Source organism: Bombina bombina, chromosome 4, assembly GCF_027579735.1.
Source record: "Bombina bombina isolate aBomBom1 chromosome 4, aBomBom1.pri, whole genome shotgun sequence".
NCBI classification, from domain to species: Eukaryota; Metazoa; Chordata; class Amphibia; order Anura; family Bombinatoridae; genus Bombina; species Bombina bombina.
In genome coordinates, this window is record NC_069502.1 from 1,209,798,508 (window position 1) to 1,209,815,672 (window position 17,165).

General features: G+C 40.6%; 1 protein-coding gene across 5 annotated transcripts in view; it reads right to left on the reverse strand.

Moving 5' to 3' along the window:
- The window catches only part of CMTR1 (cap methyltransferase 1), a 392,012-nt gene that overhangs the window by 257,455 nt on the left and 117,392 nt on the right, over nt 1-17,165 (reverse strand). For all 5 annotated transcript variants that reach the window (XM_053712701.1, XM_053712702.1, XM_053712699.1 and 2 more), the window contains 2 exons: nt 1,441-1,535; nt 1,015-1,087 (listed from right to left, as the gene is read on the reverse strand). In XM_053712701.1, the coding sequence (XP_053568676.1) occupies nt 1,015-1,087; nt 1,441-1,535 (168 nt within the window). The remainder of the gene's footprint in view (nt 1-1,014; nt 1,088-1,440; nt 1,536-17,165) is intronic.

The following is a 17,165-nucleotide window of genomic DNA, read 5'->3' on the forward strand; positions in this document are numbered from 1 at the left end:
AAATATCTTCTTTAGTAATTGGAATGATGTTCCCATAAGACCCGACAGTTTCGAGGACGCGGTACTTGTAATGAGTGAGCTCATACGTACATGGTAAGGCACCCGCAGATTTCAAGTATACGAACCGGGTAAGTGATTGCCTTAGACACCGCTGTGTACACTATTACCCAGGAGGATTCTATGCCATTTATTTATTTTATTATCTAATAGACACCTCAAACAATTTATCTACAACAGCTGCTACAATTTGGATCGACACACTAACTTTTTAGTATTTTTACCATACTTTTTACATTTTTGTTTATTTTTATTTTTACATTTTTGATAAAAAAAAATTATCCCATTTTTTTCCTCCCCCAGTAAATAACTACAAGTATAGGCTATTGTATTTATTAGTTACGTTTTTAAAGTATCTATCAGAACACCGGTGTTCATTTCATTTTTATATGTATATTGAAGGCTCCTCTACCTATGTTTTTTTTAATATTATAATAAATTTATTATATTTTCTCTCAATTCTGCTGTACATATTGTTCTTATGAATGTTATATTGTTACCATGAGCATAACGTTACTTTGAGCATATAGATACTATATGCTTCTTTGCGCCCTTAACCCCCAATTGTTGTTGTTTAATTTGTATCCATCATCGACGTACACCAACTATATCACATTATACACAGATTTTGTTTTCTACATGGGACAGATTGCCTTAAGGCGCCACCTCCACCCTTGTTTTTTTTGTTTTGTTTGTTTTTAATTGGACTCTCCATGCCATAGGAAAGAAAAGTGCTTTAAAACAATGTGAAATATTCCATTTTAGTATAAGCATCATGTCCCGCTAAATGGCCAACTTAATATAATAATGAAGAATATACGTCAGCAATACTGCAAACCTTACTACAAGAAATACTCCCAGCAGACTAAAGACTGAATACAAATACACAAGTGTGCCTGACAGTAGGTGAGGTTACAGGGGCATGAAGGTTTGTATTGTATGGAAGGAGAGTCTCACCCCTTGAGAGTCCTTGGGATTGGTGAACATGTAGTCAAATACGTGGTCGATATTGGACATCTTCATTGCTGCCCTAGAGATAAACGACATTAGTACAGACATGTGGAATAGTGCCGGAAGCTTTTCAGTTAGTTGCTGTAAAATGTGCTTCAATAACCCAAAAAATGTCTAACAAGAAATGATTTATGGCAGATGCTGTAAGGCACAAAAACACAGTAACAGGGAGCAAACAGTTGGAATAAGTATTGTTACAAGATGGTGTCTCAAAGAGCCCATGCTACCTATGCCAGTTCTATCCTGCCCTGCTGGTGGTATTTAAACAGAAAACTAAATAATACATTTGTGCAAGTGTCTTTATAGTAATGCACTTTGTGCCTTGACGCTGCATAAGATTCATATTCTAAGTGAAGAGAGTGATAAATGTACCTGTTTAGGAAGAAGACCCCTCGGATCATCTCGTACGGGTTAGACCTAGTTCTGGCACGTCTCATTTCCTCGCCTTCTAAATCATCAAACGTGCTCTGCAGGGGGTAGAAAATTATACTCAAAATTACTAAAACAACGCACATTTTGACACCTTTACTGCCAGACAGATGTGCAGTGAAACCAAATATGACATCCCTCTCGAATAGATAAAAAGTGACGGAAGGTTCATTTAAACACAAATTAAGCAATTATGGCGAGTTTCTGTTCATCCACCTAGAACCGCATATCAGGGTATAAATTACTGCTTTAAAGACACTTTAGTGAAAACTTAAAACTGTGACAAGGTATTAGTATGAAAAGAAATATTATAAATACACAAACAAGTGTCATGTCTGGCTTATATAAATTAAACAATCTTCACAAAATCATTATAATAAGGATTTAGATACATTTTTAAAGGGACATTATACACTCATTTTTTTCATTGCATAAATGTTTTGTAGATGATCTATTTATATAGCCCATAAAGTTTTGTTTATTTAAAAATGTATAGTTTTGCTTATTTTTAAATAAAATTGCTCTAATTTTCAGACTCCTAACCAAATCCCAAAGTTTTATGAGAGTACCGTCAGCTACCTTCTCCAGCTTGCTCCTGTTTGTGTAAAGGGTTTTTTCATATGCAAAAGAAGGGGGGAGGGGGGAGTGTCTTATTTCCCACTTGCAGTGGGCTTTCCAACTGCCTTTTCAACAGAGCTAAACTGAGAGCTTCTAAGTAAGTTTTTAAACAGTTTTATACTGGATTTTTATATCAGTATCTGTGCATCTTATTCTGTATAGTAGTGTCTATTACATGCAGTTATATGAAAAAGGAAATTTATGCTTACCTGATAAAAAAATTTCTTATTAGACACGATGAGTCCACGGATCATCTTCATTACTTATGGGATATTCACCTCCTGGTTAGCAGGAGGAGGCAAAGAGCACCACAGCAGAGCTGTTAAATAGCTCCTCCCTTCCCTCCCACTCCAGTCATTCGACTGAAGTTAGGAAGAGAAAGGAAAAGCCAAGGTGCAGAGGTGTCTGACGTTTACAAAAATAACAACCTGTCTTAAAAGAACAGGGCGGGCCGTGGACTCATCGTGTCTAAGAAGAAACAAATTTATCAGGTAAGCATAAATTTCCTTTTCTTCTTAAAGACACAATGAGTCCACGGATCATCTTTATTACTTATGGGATACAATACCCAAACTAGAGGACACCGATGATACGGGAGGGACAAGACAGGGAACCTAAACCAAAGGCACCACTGCTTGAAGAACCTTTCTCCCATAAGCAGCCTCAGTCGAGGCAAAAGTATCAAATTTGAAAAATTTAGAAAAAGTGTGAATAGAGGACCAAGTCGCAGTCTTGCAAATCTGTTCTATAGAAGTTTCATTTTTGAATGCCCATGAGGAAGCAACAGCCCTAGTGGAATGAGCCTTAACCATCTCAGGAGGCTGCTGTCCAGCAGTCTCATATGCAAAGCGGAAGATACTCTTCAGCCAAAAAGAAAAAGAGGTAGCCAAAGTTTTCTGACCCCTTACACTTTCCAGAAAAAAATACAAACAAAGAAGAGGACTGGCGAAAGTCCTTAGTCGCTTGCAAGTAAAATTTTAAAGCACGGACCACGTCTAAATTGTGCAGACGTTCCTTTTGAGAAGAAGGAATAGGACACAAGGAAGGAACAACAATCTCCTGATTAATGTTCCTATCTGAAACAACCTTAGAGAGGAAACCTAGTTAAGCCCGTCACACCACCTTATCTGAATGGAAAATAAGATAAGGCGAAGTGTAATGCAACGCAGAGAATTCAGACGCTCTACGAGCCCAAATGGAGCCCCTTGAAGAACTTTGAGAACTAAATTCAAACTCCATGGAGGAGCAACGGATCTGAACACAGGTCTGATCCTAACCAAGGCCTGATAAAAAGATTGTACATCTGGGACATCTGCCAGACGTTTGTGTAATAAAATAGACAAGGCAGTAATTTGACCTGTTAGGGAACTTGTCGACAAACCCTTCTCCAAACCCTCTTGGAGAAAAGACAAAATTCTGGGAATCCTAACTCTACTCCATGAGTAGCCCTTGGATTCACACCAATAAAGACATTTACGCCAAATCTTATGGTAAATCCTTCTAGTTACAGGCTTACACGCCTGAATCATGGTCTCTATGACCAAATCAGAAAACCCCCGCTTGGATAGGATTAACCATTCAATCTCCAAGCAGTCAGCTTCAGAAAAACTAGATATAGGTGAAGGAAGGACCCTTGAATGAGAAGATCTTTCCTCAACGGAAGTCTCCAAGGTGGCAGGGATGACATGTCCACCAGGTCCGCATACCAAATCTTGCGAGACCACTCAGGAGCTATTTGTTAAAGAATTCATGCTTATTCCTTCTTACAATTTGTCTCCCCTTACTGCATGCGGTCACATTAAAGCTGCAATATAAGAGTACAGGAAGGCCTTATAATAAAAGGAAAGGGCTAAAATAAAACAATGGATAAATACCTAAGGCCTCAGAAAATGTCACCAAAAATTAAATTGAGCGATAAGAAAAACGATAAAAATACTAGTCTGGTTAGAAACCCAGCTGAAGAAGGGACAGCAGGGGGAAAGTTGGAGGGTAGAAGTCAAGCAAATCTCATAGCCTCCCAAGTGTGCGCCTTAATTTTACCTAAAATTGAGGAAATTAACCTAAGGCTGACCACAGTAATTGAGAAGCCTTAGAGCAAAGATTTTCAGACTGTGAAGACACTCAGGCAGTTTGGGAACCCAAGCTGGAGTCTGTAATAAAATCAAATTTATTGCTTGTCAACAGAATGGAGGAGATAGAAAATAGGAGCAGGCATAATAATTTAAGGGTGATTGGCTTACCAGAAGCTGTAAAACCGGAAAACCTAATACAATTTGCTGAAGAAACCTTGCCACAAATATTAAACATGGAAGGGAAAAGAGAACTATTCAATGTGGAAAGAGCTCACAGACTAGGAAGAGAGAAAGATTAATCTACCTCAAAAAACAATAGGCCGCGTCCAGTGAATACCTGAACTATCGAGCCAAGATGGAGATATTAAAGTGATGGTAAACCCTAGCGTTTGGGAAACGCTAGGATTTACAATTGTAACATATAAAGGGGAGTTTCATTCATGAAGTATAAAATACTTCATTCTGAAAGCCCCTTTATTTGTTAGCAGCGTTTGCTGCAATGAGCTGCTAAAGGCAGCCCACGGCAGAACGCAATTTGGCTGAGAGGTGACGTTTCCACCTCTTAGCCAATAGCCGTGCGGGAAATATAGCTTGGCGCCAGGTTTTGTGGCGCCAAGCTGTATTTCCCGCACGGCTATTGGCTAAGAGGTGGAAACGTCACCTCTCAGCCAAATTGCGTTCTGCCGTGGGCTGCCTTTAGCAGCTCAGCGCAGCAAACGCTGCTAACAAATAAAAGGGCTTTCAGAATGAAGTATTTTATACTTCATGAATGAAAGTCCCCTTTATTTGTTATTACCTTCATGTTCCAATACACAAGGATCACTTCAAGTTCTTAAGATTCGTGTTTCTGAACCAGCACCTCCAGTTTGTTGCTCTTCCATTTGGTCTAGCTACTGCCCCAAGAGTCTTTACGACTGAAGGTTCCTTCTTTTTTGGGAACCACAAACAGATTGGAGTAGAAACCTTGCCCCTGTTCTGTTTTCGGAACTGGGCAGATCACTCCCATGGTAAAAAGGTCTTCTACACAGCGTAAGAACGCCTCTCTTTTTGTCTGGTTTACAGACTATTGAGAAAGATGGAACCTCCCCCTTGGAGGAGAATCTTTAAAATCTAGGAGATACCCCTGGGTTACAATTTCTACGGCCCAGGAGTCCTGAACGTCTCTTGCCCAGGCCTGAGCAAAGAGAGAAAGTCTGCCCCCTACTTGATCCGGTCCCGGATCGGGGGCTACCCCTTCATGCTGTCTTAGTGGCAGCAGCAGGCTTTTTGGCCTGTTTACCCTTGTTCCAAGCCTGGTTAGGTCTCCAGCTTGGCTTGGATTGAGCAAAGAGGAAGCGGGACCACCCTTGAAGTTTCGAAAGAAACGAAAATGATTTTGTTTGGTCCTTGTCTTATTTGACTTATCTTGAGGGAGGGCATGACCCTTCCCTCCAGTGATGTCTGAAATTATCTCTTTCAGTGCAGGCCCGAATAGGGTCTTACCTTTGAAAGGGATGGCAAAAGCTTAGATTTAGATGACACATCAGCTGACCAGGACTTAAGCCATAACGCTCTTCGCGCTAAAATGGCAAAACCTGAATTCTTTGCCGCTAACTTAGCAAGATGAAAAGCGGCGTCTGTAATAAAAGAATTAGCCGACTTAAGGGCCTTAATTCTGTCCAAAATATCATCTAGTGGGGTCTCCATCTGAAGAGCCTCTTCTAGAGCCTCAAACCAAAAAGCAGCTGCAGTGGTTACCGGAACAATGCACGCTATAGGTTGAAGAAGAAAACCCTGATGAACAAAAATTTTCTTTAGGAGACCTAACATTTTATCCATAGGATCAATGAAAGCACAACTGTCTTCAATAGGTATAGTTGTACGCTTAGCCAGAGTAGAAATAGCTCCCTCCACCTTAGGGACCGTCTGCCATGAGTCCTTTATGGTGTCAGAAATGGGGAACATTTTCTTAAAAACAGGAGGGGGAGCGAACGGAATACCTGGTCTATCCCACTCCTTAGTAACAATGTCCGAAATCCTCTTAGGGACCGGAAAAACATCAGTGTAAACAGGAACCTCTAAATATTTGTCCATTTTACATAATTTCTCTGGAACGACAATAGGGTCACAATCATCCAGAGTAGCTAAAACCTCCCTGAGCAATAAACGGAGGTGCTCTAGCTTAAATTTAAATGCCGTCATATCTGAATCTGTCTGAGGGAACATCTTTCCTGAATCAGAAATCTCTCCCTCAGACAGCAAATCCCTCATCCCTACCTCAGAACATTGTGAGGGAATATCGGATATGGCTACTAAAGCGTCAGAAGGCTCAGCATTTGTTCTTAACCCAGAGCTACTGCGCTTCCCTTGCAACCCTGGCAGTTTAGATAAAACCTCTGTGAGGGTAGTATTTATAACTGAAGCCATATCTTGCAAGGTGAAAGAATTAGACGCACTAGAAGTACTTGGCGTCGCTTGTGCGGGCGTAACTGGTTGTGACACTTAGGGAGAACTAGATGGCGAAACCTGATTTCCTTCTGTCTGAGAATCATTTAATGCCAAATTCTTATAAGTCAAAATATGCTGTTTGCAATTTATAGACATATCAGTACAATTGGGACACATTCTTAGAGGGGGTTCCACAATGGCTTCTAAACAAATGAAACAATGAGTTTCCTCAGTGTCAGACATGTTTAACAGGCTAGTAATGAAGCAAGCAAGCCTGGAAAACACTTTATTTAATGAAAAAAACACAATTTGCAAAAACTGTACTGTACCTTTAAGAGAAAAAAAGGCATACACAAACTGCAAAACAGGTTAAAATTGCTTAAAAAAATCCGAAATTTTAACAGTGTACCCACTAAGCTTTAGAAGGATTGCACCACAAGTAACTAAGCAATACACCCCCAAATGAAAAAAACGGATTGATAATTGTCTAAAACCGGTTAAAAAACCCTAAAGCACCTTACCACAGCTCTGCTGTGGCCCTACCTGCCCTTAGGAAGCGATAATATGGGGTTTAAAGCTTCAATTAGTCCATCAGAAGACTATCAGGACCTCAGGAGAAGTTGCTTGCTGCTTGTAAATGTAGGCCCCGCCCACCTCACTCGATGTTGCTGGGACCTACACAAAACTAACAAACCCTGCCTGAAAGCCATGTGGGTTATGAACAACCCCAAAGAACCCTCAAGCAAATGTCCCATAAAACAGAAAACGTTACTCCCAGACACAAAAACGTTTGTCCCAAATTCACATAACAAACTGAGTGCCCACAATAAATTAACCCTTTATGCAAGCTAGTAAAGCCTCTGATAACATGAGGATTACTGCTTACCCTTCCCCTAATGGGGACACTGTCAGCCTTTCTGAGTTAACACAGTCTCTGCAGAAAATATGACTGAACATACCTCATTGCTGTATAGCAAGAAACCGTTCCTCACACTGAAGTTTTCCTGTATTTCTCAGCTCATGTGGGAACAGCAGTGGACCTTAGTTACAAATGCTAAGATCATGATCCTCCAGGCAGAAATCTTCATCTATGTCCTGCCTGAGAGCAAATAGTACAACACCGGTACCATTTAAAAATAACAAACTCTTGATTGAAGATGAAATAAAAACGAACAGTTTAACACCTCTTCTCTTTACTCTTCCTGCTTAGAGCCAGCAAAGAGAATGACTGGGGGTGGAGTTAAGGGAGGAGCTATATAGACAGCTCTGCTGTGGTGCTCTCTTTGCTAATTCCTGTCAGGAAGGACAATATCCCACAAGTTAGGATGAATCCGTGGACTCAGTACATCTTGCAAAAGAAAGAATTATCTACCCTCAAGGCCTTAATTCTTTCCTGGATCTCCTCAAGGGGAGTTTCCACCTCAATCATCTCCAATAGAGAGTCGCACCAATAGAGAGTCGCACCAATAGGTAGCAGCTCCAGCCGCTGCAGGTTGAAACAAGTACCACGTGTGCTAAAACATCTTCCTTAACCAAGTTTCTAGCTTCTTATCAATGGGCTCCTTAAATGACAAACTATCCTCAAGCGGAATAGTAGTGCGCTTAGCGAGCGTGGAGATAGCTCCATCCACCTTAGGGACGGAACCCCACAACTCTAATTGGGAGTCCGAAACCGGGAACAATTTCTTAAAGGAAAAAGAAGGGGGGGAAAAAAGATCCAAGTCTCTCCCATTCATTCTTAATATTTGAAATATCAAAGATAAGAGAGGACGCATATACTGTATATACACTATACAAAAAAACAACAACATTCACAGCTTATTAAACATATGGCACTTGTACCTATTAACATACAATTATATCAAAGTCCCATGTTAAAAGTCACTGTGATAGTGAAAAAATGCAAAACAACATATATGTCCTCAGTGTGAATGATGGCTGCACTCCTCTTCACAGAAGATACTGGATAAACTGTAAAATAGAAGAGAGGCGGCCCTCATGTGTAGAATCACCAAACCAAGAAAGCCAAAGCTTATGCACTCGAGCCAAATTGGTACTCACATTTAAAATAAAGCACCCCAATGTGCTAATGGAAGCAGACTGACATAATATGGTGTGTCAGTACACCCACTCCAGGATATCCCCGCTAGGTGTGTCTGTAATGAAGAGTCAAGACAACAAAGGAAACCACATGTGCAGATCAACCAAATAGATGGAACAATGGAGATAATTATACCAAACAGGTACTCACAATGTCCAATAGCACACCTATGTGCTGGTAGATGCAGACTGATCATTTTAGGTTCGGGCGTATCAGCTCACCCACTCCAAGTGTTGCCAACGATATGGTCCAAAAACAGGATAAATACACAAACAGCCCAATATTGGGCAATGAGAGGTAAGGTAAAAACCCCTATGCTACCAATGCCCAACTGATTAAAGAACACCCACAATGGGCGTGTCCATAAGACACATGTTATGCATTAATTCAAACAAACCAAACATATTATTCTTATATATAAGGCATTGTGTTTCAAATACATCATCATCATCCTGTTAGTTAAACTTTAAGTTGCAACCATATCCCTCTCCACCATAATGAATTTCTCTGTTAACACAGCTACATTCCCTATTTTATCTATATTGTTGTTTTTATTAAAAAGTACCTATCAGTTTGGTGTCATATATTAACTGAGTGTTCTGTATTTCAATAAAATTGTCTCACTTTAAACAGTCATCATTTGATGTTATTAATTTTAAATCTCTTTTGGGTTCCCTTCCTTTTCATGTACCATAATTGTTTGTTATGATTTTAACTCCATTTTAAAGTTCCATCCTATTTATAAAACAAAAAGGGATTTGTTTTTTACCTTAATGATGTCCATAATGCAGGATTCAGATCTTCCATGACATCAATCTAAATAATCATTAATCGAAAGCATATATTTCTACATGCAAACAAACATAAAAACGTTACAATTCCTGCTATACTTCTATAGTTAATGGCTAGTAGCCAATACTACCATCATCTAATTAGTAATATATACTGATAAATTCCAGTATAATCTACCCTTAAAGTTAATGTAACCGTGACTATACAGTGTATATAAATATAGACAATTCTGCAATCAGTTTTATAGATTGTGACTATTTGTAACGTGACCCACTATATGAGTTTATTCTAATGTGTCTCATTTGTGGCCATGTAAGAAATTCTACACAATAATATATTTTTTTTGTTGTGCTTATTTGATAATATACTATGTGTTACTAAGTGTAATTAATATGTGTCACTTTAGTGCTAAAGGCAACTCAAATGATACATCATATAATGTGTTAGAATAAAAACATAATTTATGCTTACCTGATAAATTCCTTTCTTCTGTAGTGTAATCAGTCCACGGGTCATCATTACTTCTGGGATATTACTCCTCCCCAACAGGAAGTGCAAGAGGATTCACCCAGCAGAGCTGCATATAGCTCCTCCCCTCTACGTCACTCCCAGTCATTCGACCAAGGACCAACGAGAAAGGAAAAGCCAAGGGTGAAGTGGTGACTGGAGTATAAATTAAAAAATATTTACCTGCCTTAAAAACAGGGCGGGCCGTGGACTGATCACACTACAGAAGAAAGGAATTTATCAGGTAAGCATAAATTATGTTTTCTTCTGTTAAGTGTGATCAGTCCACGGGTCATCATTACTTCTGGGATACCAATACCAAAGCAAAAGTACACGGATGACGGGAGGGATAGGCAGGCTCTTTATACAGAAGGAACCACTGCCTGAAGAACCTTTCTCCCAAAAATAGCCTCCGATGAAGCAAAAGTGTCAAATTTGTAAAATTTGGAAAAAGTATGAAGCGAAGACCAAGTTGCAGCCTTGCAAATCTGTTCAATAGAGGCCTCATTCTTGAAGGCCCAAGTGGAAGCCACAGCTCTAGTAGAATGAGCTGTAATTCTTTCAGGAGGCTGCTGTCCAGCAGTCTCATAAGCTAAACGAATTATGCTACGAAGCCAAAAAGAAAGAGAGGTAGCGGAAGCTTTTTGACCTCTCCTCTGCCCAGAGTAAATGACAAACAGAGAAGACGTTTGTCGAAATTCCTTAGTTGCCTGTAAGTAAAATTTTAGAGCACGGACTACATCCAGGTTGTGCAGTAGACGTTCCTTCTTTGAAGAAGGATTTGGGCATAAAGAAGGAACAACAATCTCTTGATTGATATTCCTGTTAGTAACTACCTTAGGTAAGAACCCAGGTTTAGTACGCAGGACTACCTTATCCGAATGAAAAATCAAATAAGGAGAATCACAATGTAAGGCTGATAATTCAGAGACTCTTCGATCCGAGGAAATAGCCATTAAAAATAGAACTTTCCAAGATAACAACTTTATATCAATGGAATGAAGGGGTTCAAACGGAACGCCCTGTAAAACATTAAGAACAAGGTTTAAACTCCATGGTGGAGCAACAGTTTTAAACACAGGCTTAATTCTGGCCAAAGCCTGACAAAAAGCCTGGACGTCAGGAACTTCTGACAGACGTTTGTGTAACAGAATGGACAGAGCTGAGATCTGTCCCTTTAATGAACTAGCCGATAAACCCTTTTCTAAACCTTCTTGTAGAAAAGACAATATCCTAGGAATCCTAACCTTACTCCAAGAGTAACCTTTGGATTCACACCAATATAGGTATTTACGCCATATCTTATGGTAAATCTTTCTGGTAACAGGTTTCCTAGCCTGTATTAAGGTATCAATAACTGACTCAGAAAATCCACGTCTTGATAAAATCAAGCGTTCAATTTCCAAGCAGTCAGCTTCAGAGAAGTTAGATTTTGATGTTTAACACACTAGCAAATAAACTTGCAACTTGGAAATACAATTCAATTAGAATAATATTAAAACGTACTGTGCCTTTAAGAAGCACAGAAGATCTATGACAGTTGAAAATTAATAAATTGAAACAGTTATAGCCTCAATCCTTGTAAACAACACAACTTTAGCAAAGGTTTAATCCCATTAGCAAAGATAACAAATTCTGAAAGCAGGAAACAAATTACAGAAAAAACGTTTTTTATCTCAGTCAAACTATAATTCTCACAGCTCTGCTGAGAGAAATTACCTCCCTCAAAATAAGTTTTGAAGACCCCTGAGCTCTGTAGAGATGAACCGGATCATGCAGGGAATACAATGAGTTGCTGACTGCAATATTTGATGCATAGTAAAAGCGCCAAAAAACGGCCCCTCCCCCTCACAACACAGCAGTGAGGGAGAACAGAAACTGTCAGAAAAACAGATTAAGCAACTGCCAAGTGGAAAAATAGTGCCCAAACATTTATTCACACAGTACCTCAGCAAATGAAAACGATTTTACATTCCAGCAAAAACGTTAAACATAATCTCTAGTTATTAAACAGCTTTATGTATTTCTTACAGTGTAATTCTAGTGAAGTACCATTCCCCAGAATACTGAAGTGTAAAGTATACATACATGACATTATATCGGTATGGCAGGATTTTCTCATCAATTCCATTGTCAGAAATAAAAACTGCTACATACCTCTATGCAGATTCATCTGCCCGCTGTCCCCTGATCTGAAGTTTACCTCACTCCTCAGATGGCCGAGAACAGCAATATGATCTTAACTACTCCGGCTAAAATCATAGCAAAACTCTGGTAGATTCTTCTTCAAACTCTGCCAGAGAGGTAATAACACACTCCGGTGCTATTTTAAAATAACAAACTTTTGATTGAAGATATAAAACTAAGTATAATCACCATAGTCCTCTCACACATCCTATCTAGTCGTTGGGTGCAAGAGAATGACTGGGAGTGACGTAGAGGGGAGGAGCTATATGCAGCTCTGCTGGGTGAATCCTCTTGCACTTCCTGTTGGGGAGGAGTAATATCCCAGAAGTAATGATGACCCGTGGACTGATCACACTTAACAGAAGAAATACATATGTTGCTAAGTGTAAGTGACGTATATCACTTTAAATGTGTAGAAACATAGAAACATAGAAACATAGAAACATAGATATTGACGGCAGATAAGAGCCATAGGCCCAGCAAGTCTGCCCCACCTTACCTAACAGTATAAACTTATCTAGTTCGTAGGATAGCCCTATGCTTGTCCCATGCATTTTTAAAGTCCCCCACAGTGTTTGTTGCTACTACCTCTTGAGGAAGTTTATTCCATAAATCAATCACTCTTTCTGTAAAGAAGTGCTTCCTCAAATTACTCCTGAATCTACTACCCTTTAGCTTGAGCTCATGACCCCTTGTTCTTGAATTTTCCATTTTATGTAAAATACCCACAGCCTCAGTTTTAATAGAATAAACACTTCCCACTTGGGAATTGTAGGTTGTATTTAACCTAGTAGCTAGCTAAACCTAGGGAAGGGGGTAATGTATGATACTATGATATGGTCTGTATACTTGTACTGATTGTGTATAGTGTGAATATAATTGATCACATAGATCTGATAATAATACCCATTTAGACTCATGTCCAGAAGGAGCATGAGTCCATACATATGGTATATCCAGATAATGGAGATGGGTAGATACAGGTGCAACTAGAAAGGCTAAAGCAAATCCTACAATATCACTCATAAAGCTGCTAGGTCTAAAACTTTGTTTAGGCCAGAGGGAAAGAAAGACTGGAAACGATATATCCAATATATCTCCCTCTGGCGCAAACAAGTGTATCTATTATAGCCCACAGCACTAGGGATGCTCTCAAGAGGCGTAATCTTGAAACTATGGTGACACCCATTGTGCTGTGTAGTACTATGTCTGAAGACATTGTGTTTCATTGAACGTTGTTTGCTATTTCTCCAGTGTTCACTTCATCTAGTACAGACGGTCCTACAGGTGCGGTCCAAGTATTGTAGGCCACACCTGCAGGTCAGGACATTAATGACAAAAATATTGCCACAGTTGATATAGCTCTTTAAAGCTATAGTCTCTCCCGTGGCATGACATACCCCAGACTTACTCCCATGCGTTACATATTTGCACATGTATCATCTGCTTTTATTGCCATCTTTACGGGAACCAGGAAAGTCTGTGGCACCACCCTGTCCTCATAAACTTTATCAAGCTTAGGAATAGAAGGTTCCTCGGGTAATTTAGGTTCCGGAACCTCTAAAGTCGCCAACACTTCCTTTAACAGAAAGCGTAAGTGCTTGATCCTAAATCTAAAGTCTGGTTCCTTCGCAGCTGGAGGTTTAGAGGCAACAGATTCCAACCCAGAAAGAGCATCCTCTGAAGCATCAGAGGCGTCCTCATCACAGGATAACCTAGAAACAAATAAATCCAACAAGTTGGTAGATGACCCCTGGGAAGGATAGCAATATTTGACCTTTCGCTTGCGCTTAGCAGGGTCGAGGTAAAGCACTGAAGGCCGCAGACACTGCCGTTTGCAGTTGGTCAGCAAAGTCTGTCGATAAGAGGGCCTCTCCCGAAGGAGGATTAGCAGTGCAATGGGAAGCTGCATGTGTAATAGGAGATGAATGCAGGGAACGCACCTCACAGGAGGGTGACCCCTTAGAGGTGGACGACTCGGTAGTACTAAACATCTTGGTTTTCTTAGATATAAGTACTTTATCAAGGCATGTGGAACATAATTGAGCAGGCGGGTATACCGTAGCCTTCTCAAAATAAAAACAGGAATTAGATTTAGGTAAAGAGGGAGTACCCTCTAACGTATCAGAGTCCTCCATAGCTTGCGTTTTCAAGATAGACTATAGAAAAAGATAAATGGCACCTTTATACCCCCAATGGCTGGGGCACTCACCACCTCCTATGACCCAGGCCTAACAGAGAAACCACTTCGTCACCTGTAAACCACACGGTTAGGAAAGAGGAAATCAATTAGACCACACCCGTTCACATGGTGTGCCATGCAGGACCGCCCCTGCTTCTGGAATAAGGGTGCTAAAACTAACAGGCCGCGCAGATATCCAAAAATGAAAGTAAAACCTGAATGTTCCACCATCTGCCTAAGCCTCATCTCACACGTCGCAGCAAAAAACATAATAAAGCAAATTATGCATAAATCCCCCTGTTCAATAATCCCCTTCCGGAGATATTAACCTTTGATTCCATACAGATAAAAGGAGTCACACTGTGACCCTGACTTCTTGCTTTATCATATGATTATAAAATGAAACGATCTTACCGGAATCATCGCCGTGGGACACACAGCCTCTCAAGTTTGACAGTCTTGTAGCATCGCACCTTACATGGACTTGAGTGATAGAAGCAGGCAGTGAAACTCGTCAACACTGATTGCTTAGGAGCTGTTAATACGAGTCTGGATGTTTTCGCAGAAAGACTCTCCCTGCATCTGCATCTCACTTAGAGACTGACAAGACTATTTTAAACTCCAGTACCATACTGAAGGGTACTACCCTCCCTAAGAGACTACTCCGAATCTTCCGACACTTCTCTGGCATCCTCCTGTGACGAAAGGCAAAGAATGACTGGGGGATGAGGGGAGTGGGGGAGGTATTTAAGCCTTTGGCTGGGGTGTTTTTGCCTTCTCCTGGTGAACAGGATCTGTATTCCCACAAGTAAGGAAAAAAGCCATAGCCTCTCCTCATATTAAGATGGAAATGAGCAACACAAATCTAAGCTGCATGCAAAACTCTTACACAGTTTACAGTAGGAGTGTTTTTATACAGAGGCACAGTCACTAATGAAAGGGTTGGCTCTGGACAGCAGATTGATTGTTTATACAGACTTTCGGTGGAAGTGGTTGCGTGAGACGACGTGCTGTGACACGATCATAGTGAGATTGCCTACGCACCCAAGGCCGTGGAACTGGATTTCTAGGAGGGCTATTACTCTAGGAGGGCACCTCTGCCGAGGTGCAGCACCAGTGACCGGAGCCCCGGCGGACAACCCCCATGCTGTAGGAGAGTGAGCAGGCAGAGAAGGGCTCACAGACTAAAGCAAGCTCCTGCAACACGGACTTCCCTCAGGGACCCTGAGGTCGAGGGACGCCTGGTCTTCACTTGGGGTTAGTGAACCGCACACACACAGATAAGCGCCTTGGTCTACCGTTTACCGGGTCGGTCCCGGTCAGGTGCTGTGGAAATCCACCGTCAAGTTGAGGAGGAAAAGGAATCAGCAGGGCAGGAACGCTGCTGTAAGGGGCTCACAAGAAATAGACGCTGGAGCTGGCTGGGCAAAAGAAACCAAGATAAGTAACAACCTTATGTGAACTTTGTATTTACCCTTAAGCTGAGAGGGTTGACTACTGCTCTTTTTGCAATATGTTGTAACTGGGTGTGCAAATCCTGAGGCTAAAGAAAAGAGGATTTCCTGCTAGAGGTAGGGCCCGGGGCATAACATAGGAATATGGTGTGGGGTCTGGAGAACTGCCAAAATCCCCCTATACACAGCAACAGAGAGCTTAGAAATAAATCAAATTACATAACGCCTGCTCGACAGAATATTCATTCCCCCCTCTGACCCCCAACTCTATTTGGAGGTAATTAAGTATAAAGCTGCTGCAACGGTGAAATATACTTCAGCAGAATACAAAGGGACATATATGACAGCAGTGTAATCCAGCAGGCTATACCGGTTCATACTTTTACAAGTGGGAAAAAAAAGAATAAGAGTGGGGAAGAGAGCCTAAGGGGGTTTGGAGGGGGACACAAGTCATGAGCATGGACTGTAAATAACCTGCGCAAGGAAGGAAACAGGATAGACGGGAAACCAAAGAAGGAAAGAACTTTCTTACGGATAGTGGAAGTAATGGACCTACAGCTGACTTATAGAAGCTGAGCAGGTGGCATGACATAGCTGTGGCCTAGGAGATAAAACACCATCTGCTACCCACGGCCAGAACAGAACTTGTTAGTTATCAAGGCTTTTGTCCTAATACTCATATCCTGGGGCTCTGATGTAACGGACTGCTCTGTGTTTGTATTGTGGGCTTTGTTTTTTCTCGCTCATGTTTTGTTTAGATATAATGGAGAATTAAGCTTAGAGCTGCATGAATGTTTGACAGCTTCATAGTGGTATGATAAAGTTGGAATCTCCCCTGAAAGGGTAAAACTTGAAATTATTACCTAACCTGTACAGGAGAAATAACTGGAATTGATAAGAGTAAGCGATGTAGATAGGTAAAATGAATTGCTGTTTAAACTCCTGAAATGTGGATAGTAGGCCATATACTGTATATTAAACAAATATAAACCTACACGTATTGGCAATATACTGCAATAGTGGTCCACAGCTGACTAATAAGTCTACACACTTATAAGTAATCGTTTGCTACACAAGCATAACGAAAAACTGACATTTTGCAACAACGCAGTCACTAATTATACGCAAACACGAAGTGGACTTCATCCATGTAACAATTTTAGACCAAATGAAAGTGGCTCCCAGATCTGATAATAAAGATCAGGGTTAATATCTATTTTTATATCATTTGGACTAGTCCACAGTACCAATACTTCTCCCTTCAACCTACCAGTATTGTCACTCATAATATTTCAACACCTCTCCTAGTTATTTTCTGAGGGGTGAGC